Here is a 27,976-nt window from a genome sequence, read left to right on the forward strand (position 1 = left end):
TTGTTCAAGTATGTTTACTGGTTCATAAATATAGTACAATTTTTGCCCAATTTATTATAAGGAATTAAAAACAAAAAATGGCTAGCTAATGTGTAATGAGCGCAGATGGCTTAATTAAGGTCTACCTGCTGAAAACGTTTTAAAATGTTCAATGATACAGTATATTCTTGGGTCACCCAAAGGTCTTTATGTTGAGAAGCTTTCTTTCTAATAATTCATTGTCAGTACTGCCACTACTTATATCTTGCAGTTGTCTATGTTCTGAAAATCTTGAGGTAAGAATTCAAACAAAACTAATACAGTTCATGCGAGCAATTTAGGCATTTCATATGGAACATGTACTATACAAGATATTAAAAATGTACCCCTTACAAATGATCAGATATATGGTAATTTTGAAGACTGTGTCAATATATATAGATGAAACAAACACTAGACCCGTACACTACAACAAAGTAGTAGTGACATTCAAGTATTCTAGACTAAAATGTCATCCTTAACATTACGCGAACGTGTTTGTTTAGTATTCGTATATTAAAATAAAGCTGCATTTCCCCAGGAATGATGTGGCTGGAGATGGCAGTCTAATATGGACTTGCACAAGTTTTTAATTCAATACACAGTACTGCACTTTTAATGTGAAATGCCAACAATTTGATTAACTTCACTCATAAAAACATCCTTTATATTATTTATAAACACTGTATTGCAGAAAAAATCAATAAATCCAATGAACATAAAATTAAACTAAATCAATATTTAAAACTGGTTAAAACTCCTTTTTATACATAAATAAAGAAAAGTACTGTATGTTTTCTTGTATTGTTCATAAAGAAAGGTTTTAAATTTTTGTTAAAATGTTATATTGTAACTTTCCGTAAATAAACTAAACTAGACGATATTGTTAGAGCACTTCCACTGGATAGGTTGGCGAGTGTTCAACCCTGAGTATCATAATGGAAATAAAGCCCCTCAAGTTCTATTCCTCCAAGATCACGTAAGATTTCAAGACAAGAAATGTAATTATTATTCTGGCACAAGTTCCAAAATTAATTAGTAGGAAATTACAAAAACTCGAAAGATTAAATCTCCCACAAATCAAAAAGATTTTAAATTTTGCCTTAATTTTTTCCATGTAAAAATAAAACTTTAATATTGCAAAATTACCTGCATCATATTGAAGACTAATTCTTTATACTATGTCAAGTAAACTAAAGCAAAAATTTGCTATAATTTTAATGCTGAATTTACTAATTAATTCTCTCGGCAAAGAAACTAATTATGAATATCCAGCACATTAACTCAGAACACTGAACGATTGCATAAATATAAATTTGCATTTGGATATAGAATGGGACACAACATTACAGATCTAACGACGTTAAAAATACAACATACTCGTTACTGTACACACACACACACACAACCCAAAATTGTTAAATTCTGCATTATATTAAACTTTACCTGTGATTTTTATTCTGCATATCATATCTGAAAATTGTGTATTGTAAAACTATCAATCAAATGCAATATCTTTTAGTTCCATATAGACGAGATTCTGAAGAATATATTGAGGTGTCTTAAGAATTGTCCATGCTAATTAGGTTACTTTTACTAGTTATCAAACTACATAACATTTTTGAAGAGGTAAAAAACTGAAGAAAATAGGAAGCAATCTTCCCATACGCCTGGTGGAGAGGAGCCCCCCCTTCTCCCCAAAATAAACCCCCCACCACCAAACCCACTTGCCTTCTAATAAATTCAATAAAAGATTAGAGATTTAATATAACCAAAGCACTAACTTCTTTAAATGCTACACCATATACAAAAAATTACCAATAAATTAATATTAAAGCCTAAAGATGTAGGACTACAATAAAGCCTACATTGAACAGCAAAGAATAACAGAGCCAAAGATCACAATAGACTGATAAAAGGCAGATACTGTGCTTGGATTAAATAGCTGCACTTGGATACAGGCCATCAAAACAAGTGTACAGTACATAAAAAATCTTGGCAGCACAAACTACACAGCAGAATTAAAAAACTGCTCATGTATTGACACAGTACTGCCATTTCAGTACCACTATTTCAGCATTCAATTTGCATGAAGTAAGGTATCAGTTTATTAGTTCAGCTCTGAAATGTTATAAATAAAATATCCTGGACAGGAAGATGAATGCCAACAGTGGTAATTTCAAGAGCTATCCGAAGTTTCAAGATGTTGTGTGAATGAACTTTAACCGCCCAGAAAAAAATAAAATGCCACGTGAAATAAGTATACTTGGTACACTTAACGAAAGATACAACCAGAAAACTTTAAAACCATTTTAAGCCTCTACCCTGAGCAAATTATAAATAATTTACACAATAAATAAAGATTTAGCAAATCCAATAACCTATTCTGAAAATATACAGTAACTAGTATAGTTAAAATTTGGTAAAGATTGTCGTTTCTATTAGAAACTTTTAGATACACCAAATTCATAAATTAAGCAACTTCAAAAGTGCATTGCACTTTTGCCACTGGTATCACACTCAAAATCAACTTGTACTTTCAAAAAGTAACCGTCTAGCACCGAGAAGAGAGTTCACTTGAGAAAATCTACTTATGAATACAGCATATTCTCGTGTAACCTAATATACTCATAGTAACTTAGATGTACAGGAACACAAATGATCTTTTACCTCATCAACCTCCAGCCGAGCCAAGAAGGTCTTTAATCTCCACCGATGCCTTGCTCCCTTTGGGAACCTTCATTCTTTAAAGGTTTGGTCTTATGCAGAATCTTCCCCAAGACATTTTAGCCATTACAAGATATTCGAAGCACTGCGCATTTCCTGAAGAATTCTACACAACGATCTGGCTATTACTTGTTCATTTACAAGACAGTTAACAGCATCCAGAAAAAATGGGTGGACAAACTGAGGAATACCTCAGCAAGCAGGGAAATATAATCTGAAAGAAGGTAAGTACAATAAGACAGCAGAGCCATTAATAACCGACACAACGATGAAGAGCTTGAACAATACAAGTACCTTTTTTTAAGGCATATTACAAGTGAAAAAAATGTACTAACTTACCCCTCGGTAGCGTATTAATGCTAAAACTACCCGATTGTGATTTAATTTTACATAGCTAAACAGATCAGTTTTCATTATGATACTTTTGAAATGTTCCTCACACTAGAATGTAGCCATTCCTCTCATTAGCAACGCTGAAATCTGTGAATTAAACATAGAAAAGTAATTTACATCAGCAAATATTTTACCACCTAAATTTTAATACCTTAAGAGCATCATTAAAATTATGATTCCTACACGAATTTCTGTACTGTAATTAGTTTATATTTTCACCTTTTACTATATGAAGTCTTGAAGTTTCTTTCAGTAATATAAATAATGTACTGTATAAATATATAATATATAAATATATATAATTATATATACATGTATATATATATATAATAATAAATGCAGAAAATAAATGAATGGTTGGACCAGTAGTGATGCAAGATCTTTTTTTTTAACTTTTAATACTGTATTTTTTGGCAACAATTATGTTATGGTCATTCTTAAATATTAAGTAACATTTTGACTGATGGTAAATGCACATGTAAAAATGTTAATTGCTTTCAACACAAAATATTAGTTTCATGTGAGCCACATAACTGGGCCCATTACTGCTCAGTGGCCTCTGATGCTGGCCAGTAAGCTCCAGCTACAACCGGTATGCTCGGATATTTCAATATTTCGTGATGAAAATATTGTCGGTAATGAAAATGTTTGGGGAAGGTTCTACACGCACCACTGTTTAAATTTCCCTAATAACAGTCTAGAAATGCCAATACTTGTTCTGGCTTACATTGTTTTTAACACATTTGAAGTAATGTATTTTGTAATGATTTTTGAATCACTATTTGGAATAACATCACAAATGCATTCCCAAATTGCCAAGGTTCAAATACAAAATTACATCTAAATAATTCAAATAGTAAACAATCACTTAGGCTACAGAAAATTCCCCAACACTTAAATACATAAATTTAGTCTTCAAATATGCACTTCATCCAAGGTCTCAAATTTATAAATATGTTATGTATACGTACAGCATTAGCAGCACATGGACAATAATAAGCTGGAAGGTGGACTGTTCAACATATGTACACAAGCCTTGCACCAGAGATAAGGACCCCTCTTCAAGAGATACAACTTGACCAGAAATTAGCTTTTTAATTTTTCAAATATATGCACTGGCTAGGTATGACATGTACCTACCAAAAATTTGACAAAAACTAAAATCACGAAGGACTTCCAAAAATACAATTAGCAAATACAGATTTTGACAACTACTGTATACAATTTTGGGTGACAACATTGGCTTTCCCTGCTAATGGTCCATATTCTTACAGCAAGGAAGCTGTCAGGCTGGACTCTTGAGTACTGAACCATCTACTAGGTGGATGCACACTCCAGCATCACAACTCAAGCACTCATACACATAAACTGCTTATATTTGAGTCTTAATTGACATTACATACTGTATTTCCTTTAACTCTTAACATTCTTAATACAGGAAGCCATTAATTAGCAAGCATGGAAACAAGGTCTAACCACTTCAGAAATTTTTCCACTTGTTAGCTAGTACGCTTTTGTGTAGAAAACCGTTTCATGGGTATTTATTCCTAACAGTAGCCTAAGACTAGAATTTCGTGTTAACAAATAACTAATTAAAATATATATATATATATATTATATATTTACTGTATATAAATAAAAAAATTTACACATCTACATATCTTTTCTAGTCCAAAGAAAAACCCTTGAGAGTTGCCTCAGCACAGAACAGCAAGTCAATACCTCCATAGATAACATGAAGTATTATGCTATACTATGCCAGTGGCAGCTGCAACTCGACCCCAACCCCACAACTGTTACACGACACATCCCAAACAAGTGGTCCCCAGGAAATAAGAGGATAAATGCCATACTGCTAAGCTGCTAGTCCTCATACACTACTATTCTTACATAAGGTATAAACCAATGTTGAAATCTGTATACAAAGCACTTCCTTTGGTTAAACTATCTCGGATCATTGTTCACCGTAAGTTAATAGTATGTTATAAATCAATTTGTGAAAAATCCTTTTATACCAAAAGTAAAAACAAACAGTGGCATCACTTTAGTTAAACATCTTACCAGACATTTCGTGGTCAAGTTGTGGCTGCCTAATTAGCCATTACATTAATGAATTAAGGACATATTGCAAAACCTCGGGCAAATTTTTCACTATGTATATTTAGGAATTAAACAAAAGACAAGATGAAATACCAATTAACAGTCTTGTAAATTCAGTATCACCATCAATCCCACACACACTTCGCTAGTTTGACAAGGGGTCACATACCAGTACTGTCTATTAAACTGGACCTCAATATATACTGACGTGTGCTTCAGTTGAATTTTCCCCATACGGAATCTACATTTGTATTGTCGCAAAGTGATAATCTACTTTCATGCTCTTCCAGTAAAGATGATTTCTGTGAACTAGAGCACAATTTCATTATTTGGCATTAGCCATGCACAATATACTGATATGCAGATCTTTTCCACTGGGCTGAAGGTCGTTTGAGGGGTATCACTTATTCCTTGTCATATATACACACAATTGGAATTTTAAATGGATTCCCTGATACGAAATTTACATTGTATCACCAGTTATGTACTGTACATCTTAGTTTTGTCGTCTTCCTATTGATGCTATTACTTGTATAACAAAACTCTTAAAACATATAAAACTTTCTCCGATATTTCAGAAATTGTGATGCCTATTAATGCCACTATTATAAGCTGTCATCACTCAAACTCTCCATGTTGGGCATTTGTTGAGGCTCTAAGATAAGAGATTCTTGTGAAGATTCTGCAGGAGCCAGGGAGCTGCCTTCACTACCTGAAACCAGACAAAATGTTCATCTACTAAGCTGCTACAAGCATAATTTTAATCGAAAGAAAGGACCACAGCTAGAAGATGGAAAGTGAGAAGACAAATGAAGGACTACAGGACATGAATTTACCATTGAAAACAAAGCATGTCTTCCATTTCAAAATATAATGAACTAGCTTCAGCAAGGCCTCGTTATTCGTGACTTTGGTGTTTGCAGATTATCATCCACAGAACAGATATTTTATACAAAAAATTATAAACGTGAGCCAAGCTTGGTATTTGAATTAATGTTTGTTTCCCATTTTATTCATTTAGATTACATCATTGCTAGTTTTGGAGTTTATGCACTATTGGATTATATTATTGTTTGTGCCTTCAAAACAGTCTGCAATGTCATCTGTACCTCAAGATGCTCCTACGAAGAAATTTATACTCTTCAATGACATTGGTGGGTGTTCAAATCCCTTTTATTCGTCGTTGTTTTGACTGTAAAGTGGAAACTACAAAAAAAAAAAATTTTGGGTATAATGTGTGTGTGGCTAGGAAGTAGCAGCATTACTGGAAGTGTGACCTCATTTGCAAGGGCAGAACACAGTTAAGTATGTATGAAAAGAAAACATGCCGGGAAGCCTATTTAGGACCATATATGGCACAAAAATCGACGTTGAATGTAACGAAATGCCAATTTCTGGGTAAGCCCCGGTGGCTCCCTGACACCAGTGCTTACAGTAAGAAACAAACAAGATTACCAAATCACACCAAAAAATATAGAAATGACAACATTTAGGTCTATTATCAATTTGTGTAATGACAATGGTCCAGGACGGACCAAAATGTCATCATTTCTTCAGCCATGTTACTTTAAATCATCGACAACAAATAACTTCAAGACATGACTCAGGATGCAACTTTGACTGCAAATATAGTAAAGACAAGCCATGTCACAAGTATCAGATTTATCAAGCATTTTATTGAGAAACAAATGACCAAAACACATTAACAAAAATTATTTCTGCCAATCCTGTTTCCTAGTTCTGCATCTCTGCTTTGATATAAATTTCTTTCACAAATGACTGAAGGCCTCCTTACTGGATATTAAAATTTTTTTTTATTTTCCTAGCACCAGTATTTCTCCTAAGCTACGCATATACATGTACAGAACAGCCAATGCCGAGTCCAAAGTTCACCAAGGAATGCTTTCTAACTGCAGGATAGTGAAAGACAGCTTTAAGCACGCTATGTTGGAGGAGGGAGTGAAGGACAGGAAGACTGGGTGTGCAAAGAATAGAGGTGAATGTGGGTAACTATTTAGGTCTATCTAAATATTACCAGGAAAAAGAAAAAGGTGGTGTGAAAGAGACAATAAGATGGGAAAATGGTTGCTATTATGGAGGTCATCAAGGACCTGCTAATTAAGGTGGGTCTACACAGATGGAAGAGGCACAATGAGAGACATCATAGAACAGAGAGCATTAGGCAGCTGTTCAGTATTTAACCCTTGTAGTGCTCCAATCTCCTTCAAGCAATCTCTACCATCTTGAAAATATCATGTCTGCACTGGCATCTCTACAGGCCAGCATTCTCTTGGTGGCAATCACATCCCCCCACACATGATCATTGAGCTCCGAGGCCCCGTGTGCACACAAGCTGTCACTTTCCCTGTCCCAAACCGAGATTCTAAATATTTTGAATAGCAAAATATGCCTCAGTGATAAATATATTATTAAGGCAGTGACATAGAATTCAGCACACAAACAGAACTGTAATCCGAGATGTAATTAATCGCTTATACCACTCGTTAGTTATTAACAGGCACACACTTTCCTTACTATCATTTTATTTCATTCCTGTTCTTGCAACATTTACTCATTCTCATTTTAACTTTGGCATAAACATAGCACATAGATTTTCCTTCCTTAACTGCTCACCACTTCCAGCTTCTTGTGTTCCTTATTTATTCCTCTAACATTTCACACAGGAATAAAAACCTGCCTTTAGTGTTATAAATAGAAATGTTAAAATATCTAATTTAATTACACATGTTTGGCCGAGAACTTGTTCAGCCTGTGGAAACAAAATATTGATGAAACTCCTAAATCAGTCCATTTTTAAGACCAATGCAGGACTCGCACTACAATAAAACCATATATAATGCCCACACACTACCATTGTAATATGAGAAGATACTAGAACTGGTGATATTTATTCTGTACAGTGATCAAAATTAATATCTTGCTTTCAAGTGAATGTATTCAACTATATTATTGAAATGGTTTAACCCTCAAACTGCACTGCTTTTTTAAGACCCTTTTTTGGCGTGTATAAACAAAACAATATCTTAAAACTTCTTTCCTTTTTACAGTTTAAATTTTATTTCCAATGTCAGGAAATGTAATAAATTTCTCACTATCACACATCTATCAGGCCCATAACAGTTTTGAAAATTTGGCATAGCATTAATATTTCCCCGCATAGGCCTCGGTAAATGGGTGGTGATGCACCTGATATGGTGTAAATTTCTTTAATAATGCCCAGGAAGGTAGCTAAAGCTTTACGGACTTTGTTTTGTTTCAAATATAGCAAATAATTGCCAGAGAGGTCTAGAATGACAACCATCGATTATTTACTATCTTTAAATATCAAGAGGCACATTAAATCATTCAAACGACTAAATACCACGGGCTCAATATTGAGAATGACAAGAACAATTTAAGGGATGCAAGAAAGAATAGGCTTTCTGTACTGAAAACTTTCAAATAAATTCTTAAAAGTAACAGCAGGATATGGCGATACTGACTTAAATACCCACCGTTATCATGTGGGTTGTTGTTTGTGGTGTCGTCGTCATCAACTGGAAAGCGATTGATTGCAGGGTCAATTGCTTCTTTAAATTGATTGTTGGCACCTTTTGGGTCAAGGTCCATTGCCCAAGAGAAGTTCATTAAAGCTAAATGAGTTTGACCCAACTTTTTGTGCACCTGCAATCAAAATTCCAATAAAAATAGTTAAATCCTATGAAATTCTCTGTCCATTGAAGTGATACTATACTGTTATCTGTCAAAAATTGTGCACAAGTAATCCAGATAATTACTAACCAGAAGAGCACACCTGCTAGTCACCCAATAATTACTTGAAAGACCTGAAAGAATAACAGTAAATTTATCCTCACCTTGCCAAGCAAGAAATATACATTGGATTCCTTAGGAACAATCTCCTTTAAATTATTCAGCTCAGTAAGAGCTTCCTGGTGGTGATCAGTTGCATGTAGAATTGATGCTCTGTGGTATTTGCACAATGGATTGCGAGGCTCTACAGCCAGAGCACGATTCAAAGTAGCAAGGGCAGCACTACTCTTTTGTAAAGCATGCTCCACCTGAAAGGAATTAAAGTTTTTCAGACAAACACAGCTTCAAATGATTATCTACAAAAATACATTGCAGACATATATACTCATGGACCTTGATCTGGTCTACCTATAACCTCTAAGTTATTAATTCCATCCCAACAATCTTTCATCACTTCCAATCTCTATTAACTAACCTAATGTATAATTTGAGGTTTCATGACCTCACCTCTGTCTCTTGTATTATTTTGAGGCTAAAGATTTAATAAAGAGGTAACTGTGAATGTGTACACATTTATTATACAATCTTTCCAATCTACCCCTAACTATATTTACAAATGTATTATTGTATTGAGGTATTTTGCTTACTTTTCCCTAAAAATTCCAATGTGTTCTTCTAATGACTACCTGCAGAGGGTGTCGGAAAATCCGACAGCATTTAATATATCATACAGATAATAGCTGTGTTGTATAAACAAGTTACCCATAGAAAACGTAACTTGTAGTGGAATTACCATCTAAAGAAAACGGGATATCATCACCACATACTATTATAATTCACCACCTATTATGGTGGGAATTATTCTTAAATACATTAGTCTTTGGACTTTACCATCATAAAAACATCTTATATAAATTAACTTAATTATCAATATTAAAGTAGAGTAAATGTGACCCTTCTATCACGTTCTGAAATCTGGACAATGTAAGCCAGGCGTCAGAGTGAGGAGGAGGGCAGCCATTGTTGTTTATTGAGACCAGAGGCTCACACGGGAGCAAATTCGGCTCCTGTTAAATTTACTTGGACGTAGTGTTATGGAACCCAAAGGTGTACCATTGTCAACACGCTGTCTACAAATACAAGTTAAGTGTCTATCCGAAACCCGTTTATCATTCATTTATGGCCATTAATGTCAGGATATAGGGTTAGCCGGTTAGAACGCGAAATCGCCTCATACTAAAGGTAATTAAGCCAGGTCTTTAATGTTCCATGTACTGTATAGTGTTTTCTCTGATATAGCTTGTCATATATAGGATTCTGGCTTCACAGCTAGCGCACTTTTGACAGGTCAAGACGAGGATGCAAGATTATGTGCACCAGTTACTGGGTGATAGAAGCTACCTCAAAGAGGATAATTTGGTGTCTACACTCTAGTTATACCTGGTGGACTAACCTGCTGTACTATAAGAGAAGGAACCTCATCAATGTATGTAGCTATTACTGTAGTTTGATTGGCTGCATATATATTAATTTAATAAACCCCCCCTAATGTGTAGAGGATCGATTTGTGAGATTATGAGATTATTGCAGAAATACAGTCCACTTAACATTATACAAATTGCTATCGAAGTATATAAATTAACGTAAATATAAATTCATATAAATTAAATAAATATAAATCTCACAGGTCGGTTCCCACATTATGTGAAGGTGGTCATTTTCACTTGTCTTGTGAAAGTACACCATAGAAACCAAGATCAATCATATAAATAATAGGAACTCAAAGACTTAATCATTGCTTGATGATAAGTAAAGGTACAATCTAAGAAGTTCTAACTTACCACAGCTACATGGCACATGAGAACAGAGCTGAGTGGGTGGATGCTGAGGGCCTTCTTAAAATGAGACTCTGCTTGAGCAAACCGCTCTTGCTTAAACAGCACCAGACCAATACCATACCTTAAAAAATACATTCAAGAATAATAAAAGGTATACATATTTGTAGATCAGTTTTACAGGTTAAATCATTAATAACAATCTTACTCAACTGTAAGTCTATACTTTACTATTGTCTCTAAACTGGTTTAAACCTTTGATACTTTCCCTAATTGTGCAGCACAGTGATACACTTAAAACACACCAAAGGCTGATTATGACTTGCCACTAACAATGCTGACTGCATTATATTTACTTCCTCCAAGAAATCAAACTACAAAAAATAAGAAATTTTAATTAGAAGTTACATTAATCCAATGCCTACAACTACACACATAATTTGTATTAGTCAACGAATCCATTCGTATTATAACAATGTGCTTGGATGTGATGTGTAATATAAAAGCTAAGATTAACTTAGGTAAGCATCCAAAACACGCAAGCAGTGTTTACATTTTTTAAATCATTCACAGTAACACGCATGTGCTCCCTTACTCTCACATTATGTATCAGTTCAAATGAGCAATTACTTCATGTATGGTATCCAGTAAAAAACTATTATCAGCTCATAGTTTTAGTAGTAAGCATGAACACTTCATGAAGTAAAAATTGCAGATTAATAAATTATGTATGGGGAATAATATGACCAATATTAAATAATTTAGTCCATATACTGTCAACACTCACCAGGCATTATAGTGTCGAGGCTCTATTCTCACAGCGCTCCGGTAACAGCTCAGTGCATTGTCCAGTTCTTCTGTTGCAATGTGTTCATGACCAAGCAGGGTGTATGCATAGGCAAAATTTGGATCAACCTAAATGGAGAGAGATAAGACTTAAATATGGTAGAAATTTGATAAAAAATACAAAAATACATGGTCTTTGTGATAAAATATTAAGAGCTAGGAAGTATTTGCTTGCAAGACTTGACAAATACACAATTTTAGTACAGTACTTAATATATGTTGTGCTAACACAAAAGTAAAGTTTTTACCGATTGCCTAAGAAATATTTTATATACAGCTACAAACATTCTAAATTGTATATATATATCAATTTGTTAGACCTTGAAACAGTGGATATTACACTCTGGCAAACTTACTTGCAGAGGGCTATTTGCAAATGCCATACGAAGGAAGATTACATCTCGGGTCAACATAGGTTTGTGGGGGGAATGCAACAGAAGACTATTCCAACTATTCCAGAGGAACACTCATTACACTCTTATAATGGTTCTTGTCAAAATCATGACTACAATATTTAATGACTAGCTTCACCTTTGTCACCTCAGCACTTGCTTTCCAATAGTCTCTGTACTATACTGAACAAGCCCTAGTGTGGCCCTGTAGCGCTCCCTGCCTACAGTGTTTCTCGACACCAGAGGGTGAGGGGAGGGGGGGGGGGGTTACTTCCTGTGGTAGAGGTGAATTAGATCTATTGCCATAAATCATGTGATAACATGATTCCTTGTACTGTTGAGATTTCCTTCATGTTTGTTACATAATAAATGTAAATGCTTACCCAATGTGTCTTGGATTGTACTATTGATTAACTGAAAATATATCCCCTTCTACTTGTGTATTTTATTTATTTGACCCATTTCATTATGCATTGTATTTATTAGGCCTTAAATTACATTGTCAATTCCTCCCCATATTGAATACATGTAAGTATATATATGTATTTATGAATGTATATGTATTTATGAATATAAATGTACAGTATATGTATATATGCATGTTGTACTAATAAATCAAATTGCCTAACAAGCTGAATTTTCCTGAAATATTTTTTCATAATTTGTTTATATAATAATAATGCTTTCCATTACATTAAATGTGATTTAACTTTTGTCTTTGAATCAAAACAGAAATTTAATCAAACCTAAACCAACATATCTTAATATAACATAACTAAGTCAGTAATTCATGTTCCTAATAGATTATTATCGTTAGAAAAGAACCAATCTGGAAAGAAATATGCATAGACCTTGCATACTAGGCCAAGTACAGCAGTTCTGGCTGGCTATTAGGCAAGAAATATATATAAATAAACACACACTATATAAAGAGGAATTCCTGAAATCAGCAACTTCACAAACAAGATGACACAGATCCACGCTAAGCAAACAAAGGGGCCAAAAAAAATAATTAGAAAATTTTCTTTAGCAAACAGAGTGGTAGACGGTTAGAACAAGCTAAGTGAGGGTTTTGGCCTCCACCACCACATCAGTAGTTTCAAAGAGTTACACAACAAAGAGTGCTGGGAAGACGGGACACCACAAGCGTAGCTCTTATCCTGTAACTACACTTAGGTAATTCCACACATACACATATACATACATAAATATATAGGAAATGTGTGTGTGTGTATGTTTCTGAGGTTGGAGGCCAGAACAGTAGTGAAAGAGGGGAGGGTAGAGAGATTGTGGTAAGGAAGAAGGGAGATGAACAAGAAAATGGGAGAGGAGGGGATGGGGGAAGATGGGAAGGGAGGGACAGGAAAGTTGGAGAAAGGAGGGGAAAAGGAGGGAAAGAGGGATAAAAGGGGGATTGGGGGAAGAGACTATCCCAGGCATGGCCGTGTATTCCCTCCTAATAATGTTTTAATACAAGAATTAACTACCTTGGTAACTTGGCCCTTTCTTTTTTTAATTCATAACATTTATGCCCTTAGGTTAAAAGAATTATGTTGTAAATACTGTACCTGGATTGCTCTAGAAAAAAACTTGATGGCTGCTTCATGTTCTTTCTGAAGAGAAAAGCAGTTGCCTGTAGCACACCAGGCCTGAGGGCATTCACGTTCTTCTTCAACCAAATCCTGTAAAAGTGATAAAAGAATTATACTCAGATTATATGACCAACTATGACAGAAAACAAAAAAAATGTGAGACTTCAATAAACTAGGTATGTTTAAAACAGTTGGAGAGGCATTCCATGGCTGGTGTATCACAGACACACAGCAGTGTAATGCATACAAGCTGCCGCAAGGAAATGGGAGGGAGGCTTGTATTCACCTAGTTGTGCCGGCGGGGGTTGAGCTCTGTTGAGCTTTCGGCCCGCCTCTCAACTGTTACTAACTACTGTACTAACATTTCCTTCTCCCCCCCCACCCCAGGAAGCAGCCCATAACAGCTGTATAACTCCCAAGTACCTTTTTACTAACTGCTAAGTAACAGGGGCATCAGGGTGAAAGAAACTCTGCCTATTTGTCTCTGCCTGCACCAGGAATCAAACCTGGGCCACAGGATTACAAGTCCCGCGCGCTAACCACTCGGCTACACACCCTCACCCCCACTTGTGTTTACTTATCAATAACTACACAAGTGAGGTCTCGCCCCTGTACCCTTCCTCCTAGCATGTTGTACCTGATGCATTATTAGATCTCTTGACATCCGAGTCATTGGTCACATGTGCTGTGGCTGGGGTTGGCATCCAGGACTAGTATTAGTGCCTTCCATTTACTGACCACTTGTACAGAGTACAGTTTCTCAGTTTTATTAACTCCAGTGCTTTTAGGGAATGAATGCATTATGTACTTGACAGTTGACGAGGAGTAGTGTTTACCAGTTCTTAAGAAATGATAAGTGTTGCTTTGGATAACTGTTGGAAATATAGTAGTTCTTGTTTATTTATGACACTATACTGCCAATCCCAAATTTGTTAATGGGATGTGTTCAAGCAACTTTTGTTAGGAAAAATCTTATGAGGACAAAAACACAAAGGCCTTTCTCTTCTTTCTTTCGCTTATTAATCTTATCTTAAAGGAATAAGTTTTTTCTCTTACCATCATGTTGATACAGTATTCTACCAAAGCCTCTAACCTCTTGTGTTCATCCCTAGATATTTCCCTCAGTCACATCATTCTATGTGCCAACCCTAAACATCCTAAAATACTTTCCTCTAACCACACATTATGTTATACCTCCTCCGCCATCTTACAGCTTCCATTACATGTATCTAGTCCTTGCCCCAATATTTACTTAAGTAATGTTATGCTAATTTCAAGGAGCTGATGGTTAACCCATTTTCCCTCATTCAATATCTATATATAACTGAAGACTACATACTTTTTTCAAAGTAGCCTTCAACTGACAAGCTTTCAATAATTTTCATAAAAATAAACAGCATTATTATTCCTTATTCTGAAATTATTACCTGTGCCAGTGCCGAGAGTTGAACTTCTTTTTGCAAGTGCCAAAGGGCTGTGCTGTAATACTCCATTAAGTGCAGACGATGTGGTTCTCTCTCTCTCACATCACTGAAGAACCTAGAATGACAAGGGGTTTCTTTGACTTAAGTTATCCAGTTTAAGTGCTATGTTCTAACCTATCTACATTCAATTAATTGCCTTTGCAACACTTTAATTCCTTCAGCATCATTACCTCATTTTTCACTTTCAACCAACCCAGTGAAAGAAATTTGATTTTACACAAAATACCACTTGTTTATTTGTTTTATCATTCACACAATATAGCATCACAAACAACCACATTACAACAGTCATCCACAGCAGCACCCAACCTCTAAAACCAGGTGTAGTCGTCCTCTTTTTTTATAAACAGTAGAGCAGAAACTTGTATTTCTTACTTACACGCCACTTTCACCCAGCCATGTTCCTTACCATTCCACGAGCAAATACGTACTTTATCCATGGTTCCTCACACACACACACACACACACACACAGTAGTTTCAAAGCGTTATATGACAAAGAGTGCTGGGAAGACAGGACACGACGAGCGTAGCTCTCATCCTGTAACTACACTTAGGTAATTACACATTAACCCACTTCCCTGGCACTCCTTCCTCCTACCTCTCAAATACACTTGCGTTCACCAGCCCACCACCACTCCTTTTTTTTTTTTTAACATGCCCAAAACTATCTCCGTACTTTATCCTCATTCTCGTGGCATTCTTGCACACACTCAGTCATGACAGTTTCACTTTTGAGTTTCATTTATTCTACTACCATGTATGCTTTTGGATTCATTTCCATAGGTCTTATTCTTGATTTTTCACACTCATACCATTACTACCTCAAGCAAACCTCTGACTGCATTTATAATTTTATTTTCTACCCAAGGCTTTCATTGCTCCAGCTACAATCCTTTCTTGACTGACCATACTCAAGTTCAGTTGCACAAATTCCTTTTACAAAACCCTAATCCCAGGTATTTAAATTGATCAAGGCATTTAAATTGATTAACAACTACCAAACCTTCATTTACATTTATTTCACACAATTTCCTTCTCTCTCCTACTTTTTTACTTCATGTAAAAGTTTACCATAGACAAAGCCATGCCAAGAGCTTTACTATAAATAAAACTCTTAACTTCAATAGCATACTTACTTGACAGCTTGCTGATAATCATTCATCTCAAAATACGCCTTGCCAATATGAGCCAAGACCCATCCTGTACGATAATGTTGGGTGGGAAGGGCCGTCAGCAACTCTACCGCTCGTCCACAGTTGTACTGGGCAAGCTGCTGGTATGCTGCACCCATGTCCCTTAAAAGTGACATCAATCCTTCTATGCCCAGAAAAGAATAATTAACGTTAGGCAATATAGTATATTTTTAGCTATATAGATTTACAACAATATTTATGTCATTGACATCTTTCTTTCTTACTTACATACATACATACATATTATATATTATATTATATGCAGTAAAAATAAATAGAGTACTGTATAACAATATAATATTATAGTGCTACAGTTGTTTACCACATATACCGATTGTACAATTCTTCATAATTGATAAGAAATGCTGCATTTTTCTAATAAACAACCAGTAACAATACATGTAAATTTGCAATAATGTATTGTACATTACTTAACACGTGCAGAAAACCAGTTCTGACATTAATATTGTACTTGTTGGAGAGCAAGAAGGAAAAAATGCATTCCACCTTTTTCTCTTAAACGGCATCTCTGGTAGTACAAAATTTACTAATCACTATAGTGAATTCCGTCTGGTCTTATAGTTCACAAAAATAAAGGTTGCACTGTATATTACAATTACTACTTTGAATCCAATTTTTTTTATATTGTAGTCAATTCAACTTCAATTTATTAAAGTTAAGCAAAATAATCATACAAGTTATCCAGACACTGACCTGCTGACTGCTTCTGGATGGAGAGTGCTTGTTGTATCAGACTCTGAGGGGTGGCTGGTTTCTCTGGGAATGGTTTTTCAGAGGGCGATATTATGTCTTGATTTTCGTTCTTATTTTTTTCATTCAATTCAGAAAGACTCGACTGACTCTTTGAAGATCTGGTTTTTGTTTTCCGAGCTGGAGACTTAGGTGCTACAAAACGACTCTTGTTATTCTCCTGTAGGAAGAAACACTCACCCATAATATACGGAATAAAACGAGTTTAGAACTTTAAAAAAGAAAAGGGAACTATTTTGTACAAGTATCGACAGTCTTCAGGTAAGGTAACACTAATTACATGTTCTTACCTTGACAGAATTACTGTTACCAAACAGGCGGGACGATCTCCGAACATTTGGATTCGGTTGACCCGTAGGAGGACTTTGGAAGTTGCTATTGTTCCCTGCCGGCGCAAACACAGCTGGCTTGTTAAGGACCAGAGGAGAGTCTTTTGTAGTTCGACATAATATCTGTCAACAAAAGGTCAACATAGTTTTGATCTATACACTAATACTCCAGATTTGTGATGACAGAAGAACTTGACAATTCCACAAGAGGAACAAGGACATACAAAAGCATTACAGTTAAGCAAGTTCTACACAAGGATGTGTTACATAAGACCTCAAGCCAGTCCATTTTTCATAGTACAATACAATATCCTTCTGTTATCTTATTGAGAAACTGCAATGCATTAAAGGACATACTTTAAATAAAAGTTGTTTAGTAATAATATTAACATGGTACAGAATAACACACCTTTCTGGTGTAAGATACACAAGTTCATCATCATCAGTTAAGAATAGTTGAACCCAAATTTTTTTGGTAGAACTTTAAAATTCTAAACAGTACTGAATTTATACACCTATTTCAAGTTATAATTAAATCTGATTAAGAAAACATGATGCTTTTATATTAATACCAAGAACTAATGAATAAAAACAATATTAAAAGTTTACCAAGAATAAATAATAAATGGAGTTCAAATTTTATTCCTCGGTTAATAAAATAAAACATTAAATCTGTATTTTGAGAAGATCACACTTCCCATAACCCCAGGTTTACTCTCCTTCAACTGGTGGCTGTCTCACTAAGTTGCATAATTGTTTTTTTCTTTTATATGTGAATGCTCTCCAGTGAGACGAACAATGCCAGTACCCAAAACGCAATGTTGCACTTTAGGCAGTATTTGTTATACAGTCGCCAGTGCCAAAATGAAACTATTGTGCAAGCTCCACCGGATATGATAGATCCATAAAAATAACAGGTACTCTTTAAATATACTAAAATAACAAACATTTAAGGTATCCAATACAGAGATGATACAAATGTTCCATTTTCCATAATCCTGTGAATGCTTCTCACAAAGTTAAAAAATTACAACCGACTACCAATGAAAACACTCGGAGAGCTGGTGTTTGGCCACCAAAACTAAGTGTCTAAAAATAAACTGAAAACAATGCCAAAAACATTCCGACACCTTGCAAATTAATGTAAGAATGCTCAGCAAATTCCCAAGAATCAAGCCACCAAACATAGCTGATGTTTGGTGATGCCAAACATCACCAAACTGGCTGATGAGAAAACATCAGAGAACTGGCTGATGCCAGTTCTCTGTCATAGGAATAACCTTTCAAAATCAAATCATGGCAAACAAGCTGTATCTTCCTACTACTGTATATACCTCATCAGATCTCAAAGTCTTCCACATGATACGAACCACTGAATATACAGGTCTAGTCATTTTGATTATGAACCTGTGGGTACAGGCAGTATGTTACAGAAATGTTGTGCAATATTGTTAGGATATTGTACAATATTGTATGTATAATATTTACCAGAATACTGTACATATTTAAACTGGTGAAATTTCTTTACAAATGAGGGATAATTACCAAGCCACATTCCAGTTGTGGGATGGCCAAACTCTTTGTGAGAGCCATCACACCGCCTATTTGCACATTTTGGTTAACATCCTGTTAAAATACTGGTCCTCCAGTCAAGATTTACAGAGAAACACCTCATCTCTCAATTTACAAAGGTGGGCATGACCCAAGTTCCCAATGGATTGAATTCTCTCAGTCCATTATGTAAATCATGACAAGGGAAAGTCAGTCCTTTTTCCAGGTAGGAGTAAAATGGCAACCGATGATCTATTTTAAAGCAATTCTTTATAGTATGATTTTCCTCTGCCTTTTTTTCTCTCAAATTTTAAAAACCCAGAAGAGGTCTGCATGTTAAGGTGTGTTATTTACAAATACAAAAAGTCAGTACAGTATTTCCATTTGACATAGGAATAAATTATGCACAAAATAGTTATTTTAAATCAGTGTCAGTTGTGTTTAATCCTCTGCAGAAAAATGTTATCTAGTATTCTATGACACCCACCCAGATGATTTGGGCGTCATAGAATGCAAAATTGTACGATACTGACAACAGAACTGAGAAACGTTAGGATGGTGGTGTATCATACAACACTCCTGATCATTATAGGTGTTTACCATCTTCTGCTGCTAATGTGTAGCCATGTACACTATATTGTAATGAAGCAGTTATCCTACATTTTCGTTTTTGAACGTTTTCAGTGAATTGTTAATTTAAATGATTAAGGAATACAGTACAGGAATACCTGCAGTGATTTTAAAACGTTTAATGATTTGGAAAAAAATATTCATTTCCTCCAGAAGACTCAAGAGGAAATGGAAATTCTATCACCACCTGAAGGTGATTAAAAATCTAGTGGTGTCAGTTCATCTTAAAGTCAAATAACCCTGGAATTCAACTTTAATTTACCAATATTAAATATTAATGATTCCCAGTACTGTATCTTCAATTACATATTTCATTTCAATTAAATATTTCACCTACATTTAATTCAAGACCGAGGACATCATAGTTTCTTTCATCTGAAAAGACCATGACTGGGATTGTACTGCCATCTTCAGGCAAGAATAGGGGATCATTTTCTTTGAGGAATGGGTGCCTAATTGTGTCCATTTATACCACACGTTTCTCCAAAGAGTTAGTAATGTAGCTTTGTACTAGATATTTCAGCAAATTTACCATGGATGGTCAAAAAGTGAAAAGCTCTCTCTTTTCAAGGTAATTGGACACCATCCATTGGACACTGTCCTGTGGCTTGGGGGGGGGGGGATGAGGGGGTTATTTACTTGTGTGTCATTCCCGGCACTGGTATTTGTTTCGCAACTGTATTTCAAGCACCACTTGTTGTGTGGACTTTTTTATTCTTTGCCTCGAGCTTCATGTGTACGGGGCAGCCCTTCCTTAGGCATTCATTTTAGCTTTGCCCATGCTGACAGTTACTTCTCTAGTGAGTTTGCTAAGAAGCCATACTACTGTGTAGGGTGCCTCATCCTGGATAGTACAAGTGACTTTTCTGTGGTTGGGGCATTAAGGGTTTTTTGCTTTAGGGTGTGATTACCAAAGTGTAGTTACAGGATGAGAGCAACGCTCATGGTGTTCCATTTGCCCAGTACTCTTGTCATATGACACTTTGAAACTACCGACAGTTTTGGCATCCACCACCAGCTCACTTAACTCTACTGTCTACCACTACAGTATTTGCAAAAGTGAACTTTGTCATTTTTTGGGGGGAGCTTTGTTCATGTTATGTAGCAGCCACTTTGCAAGCTCATTTAGCTCATGTTCATAGCTTGTAGCTTGATGCACGAGTGGATGTGCCAGAGTTGCCCCTATATAAAAAGTCCTTCTGCCTTTTTGGCCAAGGTATAACAAAGTTCCCAATTCATCCTGGCTAGCTGACAATCCTCACTTTTTCTTGGGGGCTTGGCATGGCTTTTGTCAAACATTGATGCGTAAGTTATGGGAAGTGTTCAATCTTTCAGGTGTTCTGAACTTGTGTGGTGGTTGCTTTGTGGATTTTGCAAATTGACAAAATTTTTTAGCACTCCTTTTGCCTCTGTATCTTTGTCATGTTTCTTCTGAGTCCATTCCAGTGGGTATGTCCTTTTTGTCTTCATTGTTTATTGGTTGGCATAGGACTAAGTGGAGACATTCTTGTTGGTATTTGACAAACATTTTTAGTACCCTCACAAGTAGCTACAGTACATGTCTACTTTCATTTTCAGCTGGCTTGTGCTCCTCCTGAGCTGTATTGGTCTCTCAATAGGGTGTTGACTTGGCTTTTCTGTCCTCCCCTTTGTTCTCAGTTGTCCCTTCAGCCTGGAATATGTTTAAGGTTCAGTTTTTGTTGACCCCTTGCTTCTGGTTGTTGGGTGAGGCAGCTTCATGCTCCCCTCCAGGAGTGTGGGATTTGTTCTTTCAGCCTTGGTGGATGGTTTCTTTATTTGAAGCTTTCTCCTTTTCTGGCAAAGTTGGTGCTTTATTTGTATAGCCAGAGGTGCACCATTGTTATCTCTGGTTACTATAGTTTGTCACTACCTGCGTGCCACCCACATTGTTTCTGTGGACACTATATTTGCTGACCCGATTTCCATGGATCTCTGTTCCAAGGTTTGTTTGTCCCAGGTTTCAACTTCGAGTGACATTTTCACTCTCCACCTCAGAAGGTCCAGTGTTTTACTTTTATTTTATTGTTAGCTTCAGGGATCCACCATTTGGCCCCCCTCCAAAAAAATAGCACTGAATGTAATGAAATATCTTTCTGGTAGGGCCTCGGTGGTTCCCTGTTACCTCATTTCCCCTCTTCCAGGTACAGTATATCAGTTCATGGTCTTTTGGCTCCAGACTGAGGGTCTGATGAGGTGGAAGCCAAGAGCCCCTGGTGGTTCTGCCACCTGTTGATTATTGGCCAAGACTAATGGGGGTTTGATCTAGTTACTGAGCAACTTGTTTGCTGCTTTATGTCTTCTCTACTAACCTTTGCAGTTGTCTATTTCTTTGCTCATTTTCTGGGTGTTTTCTTGGTGAGGGTGATTGTAACAATCCTCTGGTCCTCAGTAGGCCACCATTCAGGATTTTTAAGTCGGATGTGACCTTTGTGTAACCATCTTGACAAGCTGGATTCAGGGAGCCACCAAGGCCCTAACAGGACGCATTTCATTACATTCAATTTATTTTTTAAGCCTCATATGGATTTATTTTCTATTAGAAATTGGAAACTCAAAATCCGCTTCCAATGATTTTGCATATTTTATTACTTTTTAGTAGAGATGTACCGATATCAATATCTTGTCACATACTGATACTACAAAAATACTGATACACCAATATGAATACTGTACTTGTATTTTAAGTTTTAACATCTAAAAAAAAATACAAGACAATAATGGCTCTAATGATCTCAGGATTTGTAAACAATGACATTGTAACAAAATCAGTAATTATAACAACTATTTCTGCAAAAGTCCACTACATGTAACTTAAATGTGCTCTTCAGCAGTCATTACTGATTACTGTGCCAACATGTATATATAAAAAAAAACTGATGACTATTTTATATAGCTACATACTTTTTGACCAAGACCCTTACAGTCACACCAGAATAGTACCAAAGAGGTAATTTTCTCAATTTCATAATTTTGTTAAATTTTTGGCCCCATTTAGGCCAAAAACAATTTGGGAGCAAAAACAACTGCAGTCGTACAAAGATAAATACTTGCAAATTGTTTATTTTTGCTGTAAAATTATGCCTTTCTGATAAGGTTAGTTGATACATACAAGTCTTTTACACCTTACAAAAACTTGAAAAGAGTCCCTAACCCTATCTAGTATTTTAATGACCCAATATTACTAGTATACAGCCTCTACCACTGCAGTATGTGGCTGCATGTAAGCTCAGGTTTTAATTATGATTTTAACAAAATATTCTGTACTGTACTTTAAATGTTAAGAATTAACTTGACATACACAGTACCAGTAAAAATTATGCGCCGCCCTGCTTGAGGCAGCGCATATGTATGGAGAGAGAAGAAAAAAAGGGGTCTTGTGGACGAAAGATTGTTGATAGAAGTATGTGCTGGGTACTACTTCATGGTGTGTACTACTGCCCTTTAACATGCACAGCTAAGGGGGCTTAAATTTCCCCCAGGCATTCATAGCAAGAGGTTGTGTTGTGAGTCTCACTGTCATATTGACGTGTTTTTTTGCAGTTAACAAGTGGTGTTGGTGGTACTATAGTATTATGTCACCTACCAAGGAACTAAGCAAAGAAATCATTGCTCAGTTCATTGCTTCAAAAGGAAGTAGGTCACCAAAGTGAGGTTAATAAATCAATTGTTGGGTGTAGCCAAGTCAACATGAAGTATTGTGCACATTTCTGAGAGGGAAAACAATGGTGACACATGGCCTCCAGTGGTGACACGTAATCACAGAACCATCACAGACCTCAAGGTATGTGAACATTTTAAAACATTCATTGCAGAGTACTCTATGATACAGCAAAGGTGGGCCTTGAAGACTTCTTCCTGCGATGACCAGACCAAAGTTTCTGTGATGGGGTACCACAACTGTTTCCCCTCGAACACACACACAATACTCTCACATGTTGACTTGCTACACCCAACAATTGATTTATTTCCTTAAATTGGTGGCCTGCTTCCTTTGAAGCAATGGTTTCCTTGCTTAGTTCCTTGGTACATGACATAATGATGTCATACCACACACACACCACTAGTACAGTAAGTAGAAAAAAGTGGACAGCCACAGAGTAAAACACAACACACATCCACTCACGATGACAGCCAGGAGGCCACTGACCCTGGTATTGTGGTCGCTCCAGGATCGCCTGCTGTGACATCATGTAGACATTACTTCTGTCTACAATCTTTCACCCACAAGGCCATCATTCTTTTTTTTGCCATAAGTATGTGCCCCTCTGCTTGAGACGGCACATTGTTTTGACTAGCACTGTATATTTAATAATGAAAGTTACTCCTTTCAAAGTATATGCCCTGTAACAACTGACAATAATATCAAAACTTAGAACATTAAAGAGCAACATAGAATTAAATAGATTTCAATCTGCCAACTTACCCTTTTACTAATTGGTGGAGGAACTTTGGTGTTAGGTTCAGCATCAAGTTGAGATAGTGAGAGTGGTGAAGGTGTGAGGAAGGCCACAGAACTATTTAAAGATGAATGCTCACAGTCGCACACAGGACTTGTTACCTCCAAAGGAAGGACCCCAAAGCTGGGTGTCAACGGACTTATGGACAGGGGTCCGCCCATTATGCTTCGAATCCGAATGAGTTTCTTTTTTTTGGGTGCTTGGAGAACACCATCCCCAGAGTCTCCAACACCTCGGTCCAGTGAGGGTGTTATAGTCACAGCAACAGGAGTATTAAGAGAAGTTATCGGAACTGGGGTAATCACATTACTTAAGTTCTGCACTGGCGTATTAACCACTGGTAATAAATTATTTGGAGTGTTTTGAAAAGGAGTCACTGTTGGAGTCTGTTGAATAGTATCTTGATTGTTCACCGATACACTGTTTAAAGTATTGTTTAAAACTCCCGATTCAGAACTGACACTAACATTATTTGCTGGGTTGGCACTATTTACTAGGGTGAGCACCGTACTGCCATGGCAGTTAGAAAATGCCTCAAGAGAATCTAACCGAAACACCTTTGAGGGATCCAATTTGTCTCCCTGATCACAGAGCGCAACAAATGACTGCCATAAGAAAGGGTTAAGCTTTAATGACCGCTTGAAAGCTTCCGTTGCTCTCGAGAGGCGTTCAGTTCTAGCACATATGAGTCCAAGAAGCTGAAGAGCAAAGCAAGCCAAGTCCCCATATTCAGTGGCTAGATCATCGACTGTTTTAGGATGCAAAACACTACCACCAGTCAGTACTGTTTCTGCCTCTTCCAACCTGTGCACAAAAAATAATACAAGATATTAATCAACAAATACTGTAACTGCAAAAGCAATCATCAAAGAGCTACAATTTTCCATACGAATAGAGGCAAAGATTTAAAACTATAAATTGAACAAATGAAATACCTTAAAAGCCACAAAAATCAGTGAGAAGTGCATTCTTTGAACACTTACTTTCCAAGGTCGAAGCAGCATCGTGCCATAAGGAACCTGAGTTGTGGTGTGCGTGTACCGTGTGCATGAAGTACAGAGTAGGCGCGACCTGGCTTTCCCGAGCGGTAATATGATGTTGCCACCAGGTGTAACGCCTCATCAGAATCCACTAAATAACAGATTCATTGCGAGAAATAATGGAAGAATTTTTTTTTTTACAAAGCTTTATAATGTATAAATGGAAAAAATACTAAAAACAGTATGCAGTAGAAAATTAATATTTTATACTGTGATGTGTATACTGTATGTAAACTAACATTGTAGTACAGTACACAAATACAGTACAGTACACAATACAGTACAGTATGGTAGTACAGTACACATGAAACTGTGGTATATAACGATGTTTCAAGCTAATAAAACGTACAAAACTCCATCTATGGCTTTACATTCAACAATTATAACTTATTCCATAAATTGGAGGTTGAAAAAAATGTTTCAAGTGTCATTGACACTTGTCAGTCTTTTTAAATTTGATTTTCATTAACCTGTAACCATAATATTGTTGGAACTATTAAAAGACAAATTTCCAATAGAAGTATGGCAAGATCTGTACATACCTTCCGCTAGGAGTCTTTCTGCCAGAAACGTTGCATCCACATATGCATAGTGGTTCAGGCAATGCCATATTGCAGCCTGAAATAGAACCCAGGATTATTTTCAATTACTTTAAAATGATATAAGCATGGAAGAATCTAATAATTTACAGTAAAATGATGATAATTTTACTGTAAAACATTTCTAATTTAAATTTACTGAGAGTAAAATCTAAGTGTGCACTTGGACAGCCAACTCCCATGTTTATGTTGGTACAGTACATGTTTATTAACTCACATTATGAATCGCATTCCATTTTCCAAATATTTTACGGGGAAAAATCAAACATTCCACAACAAAGCATTTGATTGCCAATAGGTTCCGAATAGTTTAAAAAGCAGTTATATTTGTTGTGTCCCAACTGCATAAATGAACAGGTTAAGTGCAAGGGTTATCAGCAAATATAAAAATTCATATGGGTAATTAGGAAGGTAATTAATGTCAGTAGTCAGCGGTGTTTGACATACAGTACTCACATTGATGACATTAGAATCATTACAACCTTGCACACTAAACATGCTAAACAAGGGTGGGCGAGGGAGGTCGCCACACTGCGGGCGAGGGAGGTCGCCACACTGCGGGCGAGGGAGGTCGCCACACTGGGCGGTGGGAGAGGATCACAACAATGTGGCCAGTGGGGGGGGGGGGGGGGGGGAGGGTTAAGGCAAAGCAATTATCAGGAGAAAGTGCTATCATTAGAACAATATAGTACTTGGAAGGGATGAGAATTTGGGATGGGATGGAATGGAAGGGAAGGAATGGTGTCCAACCACTTGGATGGTCAGGAATTAAACACCGGCCTGCATGAGGTGAGACCGTTGCCCTACCTTCTAGTCCAATCTATTGGACGAGTAGGATGGGGGGGGGGGGAGTGTTGCCATTTCTCTAACAAGTTGAATCCCTCCCAGCCAGCCACAATTTTCTACTTTATGAGTTTGGTTTGGTAAGGTTATAGTCAAGTTGGTTAGCTCTGGTTAGAGTTGAAAATTGGGCCATTTTATGAACCATGATTTTTTTATAATGAAAACTCATTTGTACCAAGGCTCAGTATATTGTAGTATTAAAATGTATCGACACATTAGATCCACACACACCAAACACTTGCAGGCGAGTCTCGTATGGCAACTTTGGTCGTGTTTACCACACCAGAGGTGGTCAGCTGTACACCTCTGGTGTGGGCCGTCACTCACCACACAGGAACCTCACCCCAACGGTCACTTGACTCAACCCGTGTATCGTATATGCCAACAATGTGAAACCACGTTGGAATAGACAAATGCCCAAAGAATACTGTTGAAAACATCTTGATAACTTAAACAAAAATTATTTATTTAACCTCACTATTTTTTTTGAGGGGGGGGGGGGATTAATTCCAACATGGTTGAACAACAAGCCACCGTGTACGATTGTAAACAGGAGATGCTTTTTCCACCCACAGGATTATATAAACCCATGGAACAGCCTACCCGCCGAAGCCGTAAATGTCAAAACACTGCTGCAGTTAAAGATCCAGGCTCTATAATAGCATCACGATAAACGGGGCGACCTCTTGACAAGCCGCTGGCTTCCTATCCAACTCAAGGCCACCCGAGATGGTGGCCCCTCAGGTAAATTCAGGTAACCTTGTTCTTGTTCTAATTAAGACGGCAACAATGAACAATACCGTCTTGCCCTGCTGCCCCTACAAGAGCGAGGAGGGCCACAGCCTCCACACGCCACCATAACATTAACGTGTCACCTGGGTAATAAACATTGTCTAATACACAACTTGCAACACAACAGTAGTGAATTAACTTCGTTAATTGCGATTTATACAGGCACACCCACTTTGCCTGTAAAGTGGCCAGTGGGTGGCGCCCTCACCGCCCTGGTGGGCGGCGACACCAGCGAGGGCGGGCGGGCACGGTGCAGGCGCCAGAGGGGATAAATAAGCACCAAAGGCTGCTCCTCCGTTATCGAGGTCAGAGGCAACAACTCCTCCATCTCCCTCCTGGCCATATTTGACGCCTGGTTCTCCTCCTCGCCTCACCTGAACGGGCTCCTGCACCAGCATAATTCCAGCGTGTGACGTGCGGGGGTCCGAGCCGAGGAGAATAATCCACGGGGAGGGTCGTGTACGGGCCTAGAGCGGCATTATTGTGTGGGGGTCGCTGGGTGAGGCCGTGTCGGGGTCGTCACAGGGAAGCCATCATGAACAGTTTGAACTCCGGCGCGATGGTTCCTTCTCCCGTCACCTCCACACCAC

At 37.0% G+C, this 27,976-nt stretch overlaps 1 protein-coding gene across 4 annotated transcripts; it reads right to left on the reverse strand.

Annotated features, from left to right (window-relative positions):
* On the reverse strand, positions 1-27,935 carry Cdc27 (cell division cycle protein 27). Of its 4 annotated transcripts, none has more exons than XM_045742627.2 (14): positions 27,761-27,935; positions 25,695-25,770; positions 25,096-25,243; positions 24,079-24,916; positions 17,415-17,576; positions 17,068-17,284; positions 16,297-16,477; positions 15,102-15,213; positions 13,651-13,764; positions 11,632-11,759; positions 10,851-10,968; positions 9,114-9,317; positions 8,754-8,922; positions 1-5,950 (listed from the first exon to the last, which is right to left on the reverse strand). In XM_045742627.2, the coding sequence occupies exons 1-14, from the start codon at positions 27,782-27,784 to the stop codon at positions 5,844-5,846; spliced, it is 2,598 nt and encodes an 865-aa protein (XP_045598583.1). In that variant the 5' UTR covers positions 27,785-27,935; the 3' UTR covers positions 1-5,843. The 4 variants fall into 4 exon arrangements, with proteins under 4 accessions (XP_045598583.1, XP_045598582.1, XP_069178740.1 ...); XM_045742626.2 differs by having other exon boundaries at positions 8,742-8,922; XM_069322639.1 differs by lacking the exon at positions 27,761-27,935 and adding an exon at positions 27,559-27,749.
* Between the last annotated feature and the right edge of the window lie 41 nt (positions 27,936-27,976).

The sequence above is a fragment of the Procambarus clarkii genome, chromosome 11 (assembly GCF_040958095.1).
Source record: "Procambarus clarkii isolate CNS0578487 chromosome 11, FALCON_Pclarkii_2.0, whole genome shotgun sequence".
Lineage (NCBI taxonomy): Eukaryota > Metazoa > Arthropoda > Malacostraca > Decapoda > Cambaridae > Procambarus > Procambarus clarkii.

What these genes read in the sequence shown, in the direction of transcription:
- Cdc27 (XM_069322638.1), bottom strand. Translation starts at nt 27,729, where the DNA reads ATGGCCAGGAGGGAGATGGAGGAGTTGTTGCCTCTGACCTCGATAACG. An exon ending in AGAAAGACTCCTAGCGGAAG is followed by an intron (nt 25,244 to 25,694) that starts GTATGTACAGAT and finishes TCTGTTATTTAG; the next exon opens with TGGATTCTGATGAGGCGTTA. An exon ending in TCATGTGCCATGTAGCTGTG is followed by an intron (nt 9,318 to 10,850) that starts GTAAGTTAGAAC and finishes AATTCCTTTCAG; the next exon opens with GTGGAGCATGCTTTACAAAA.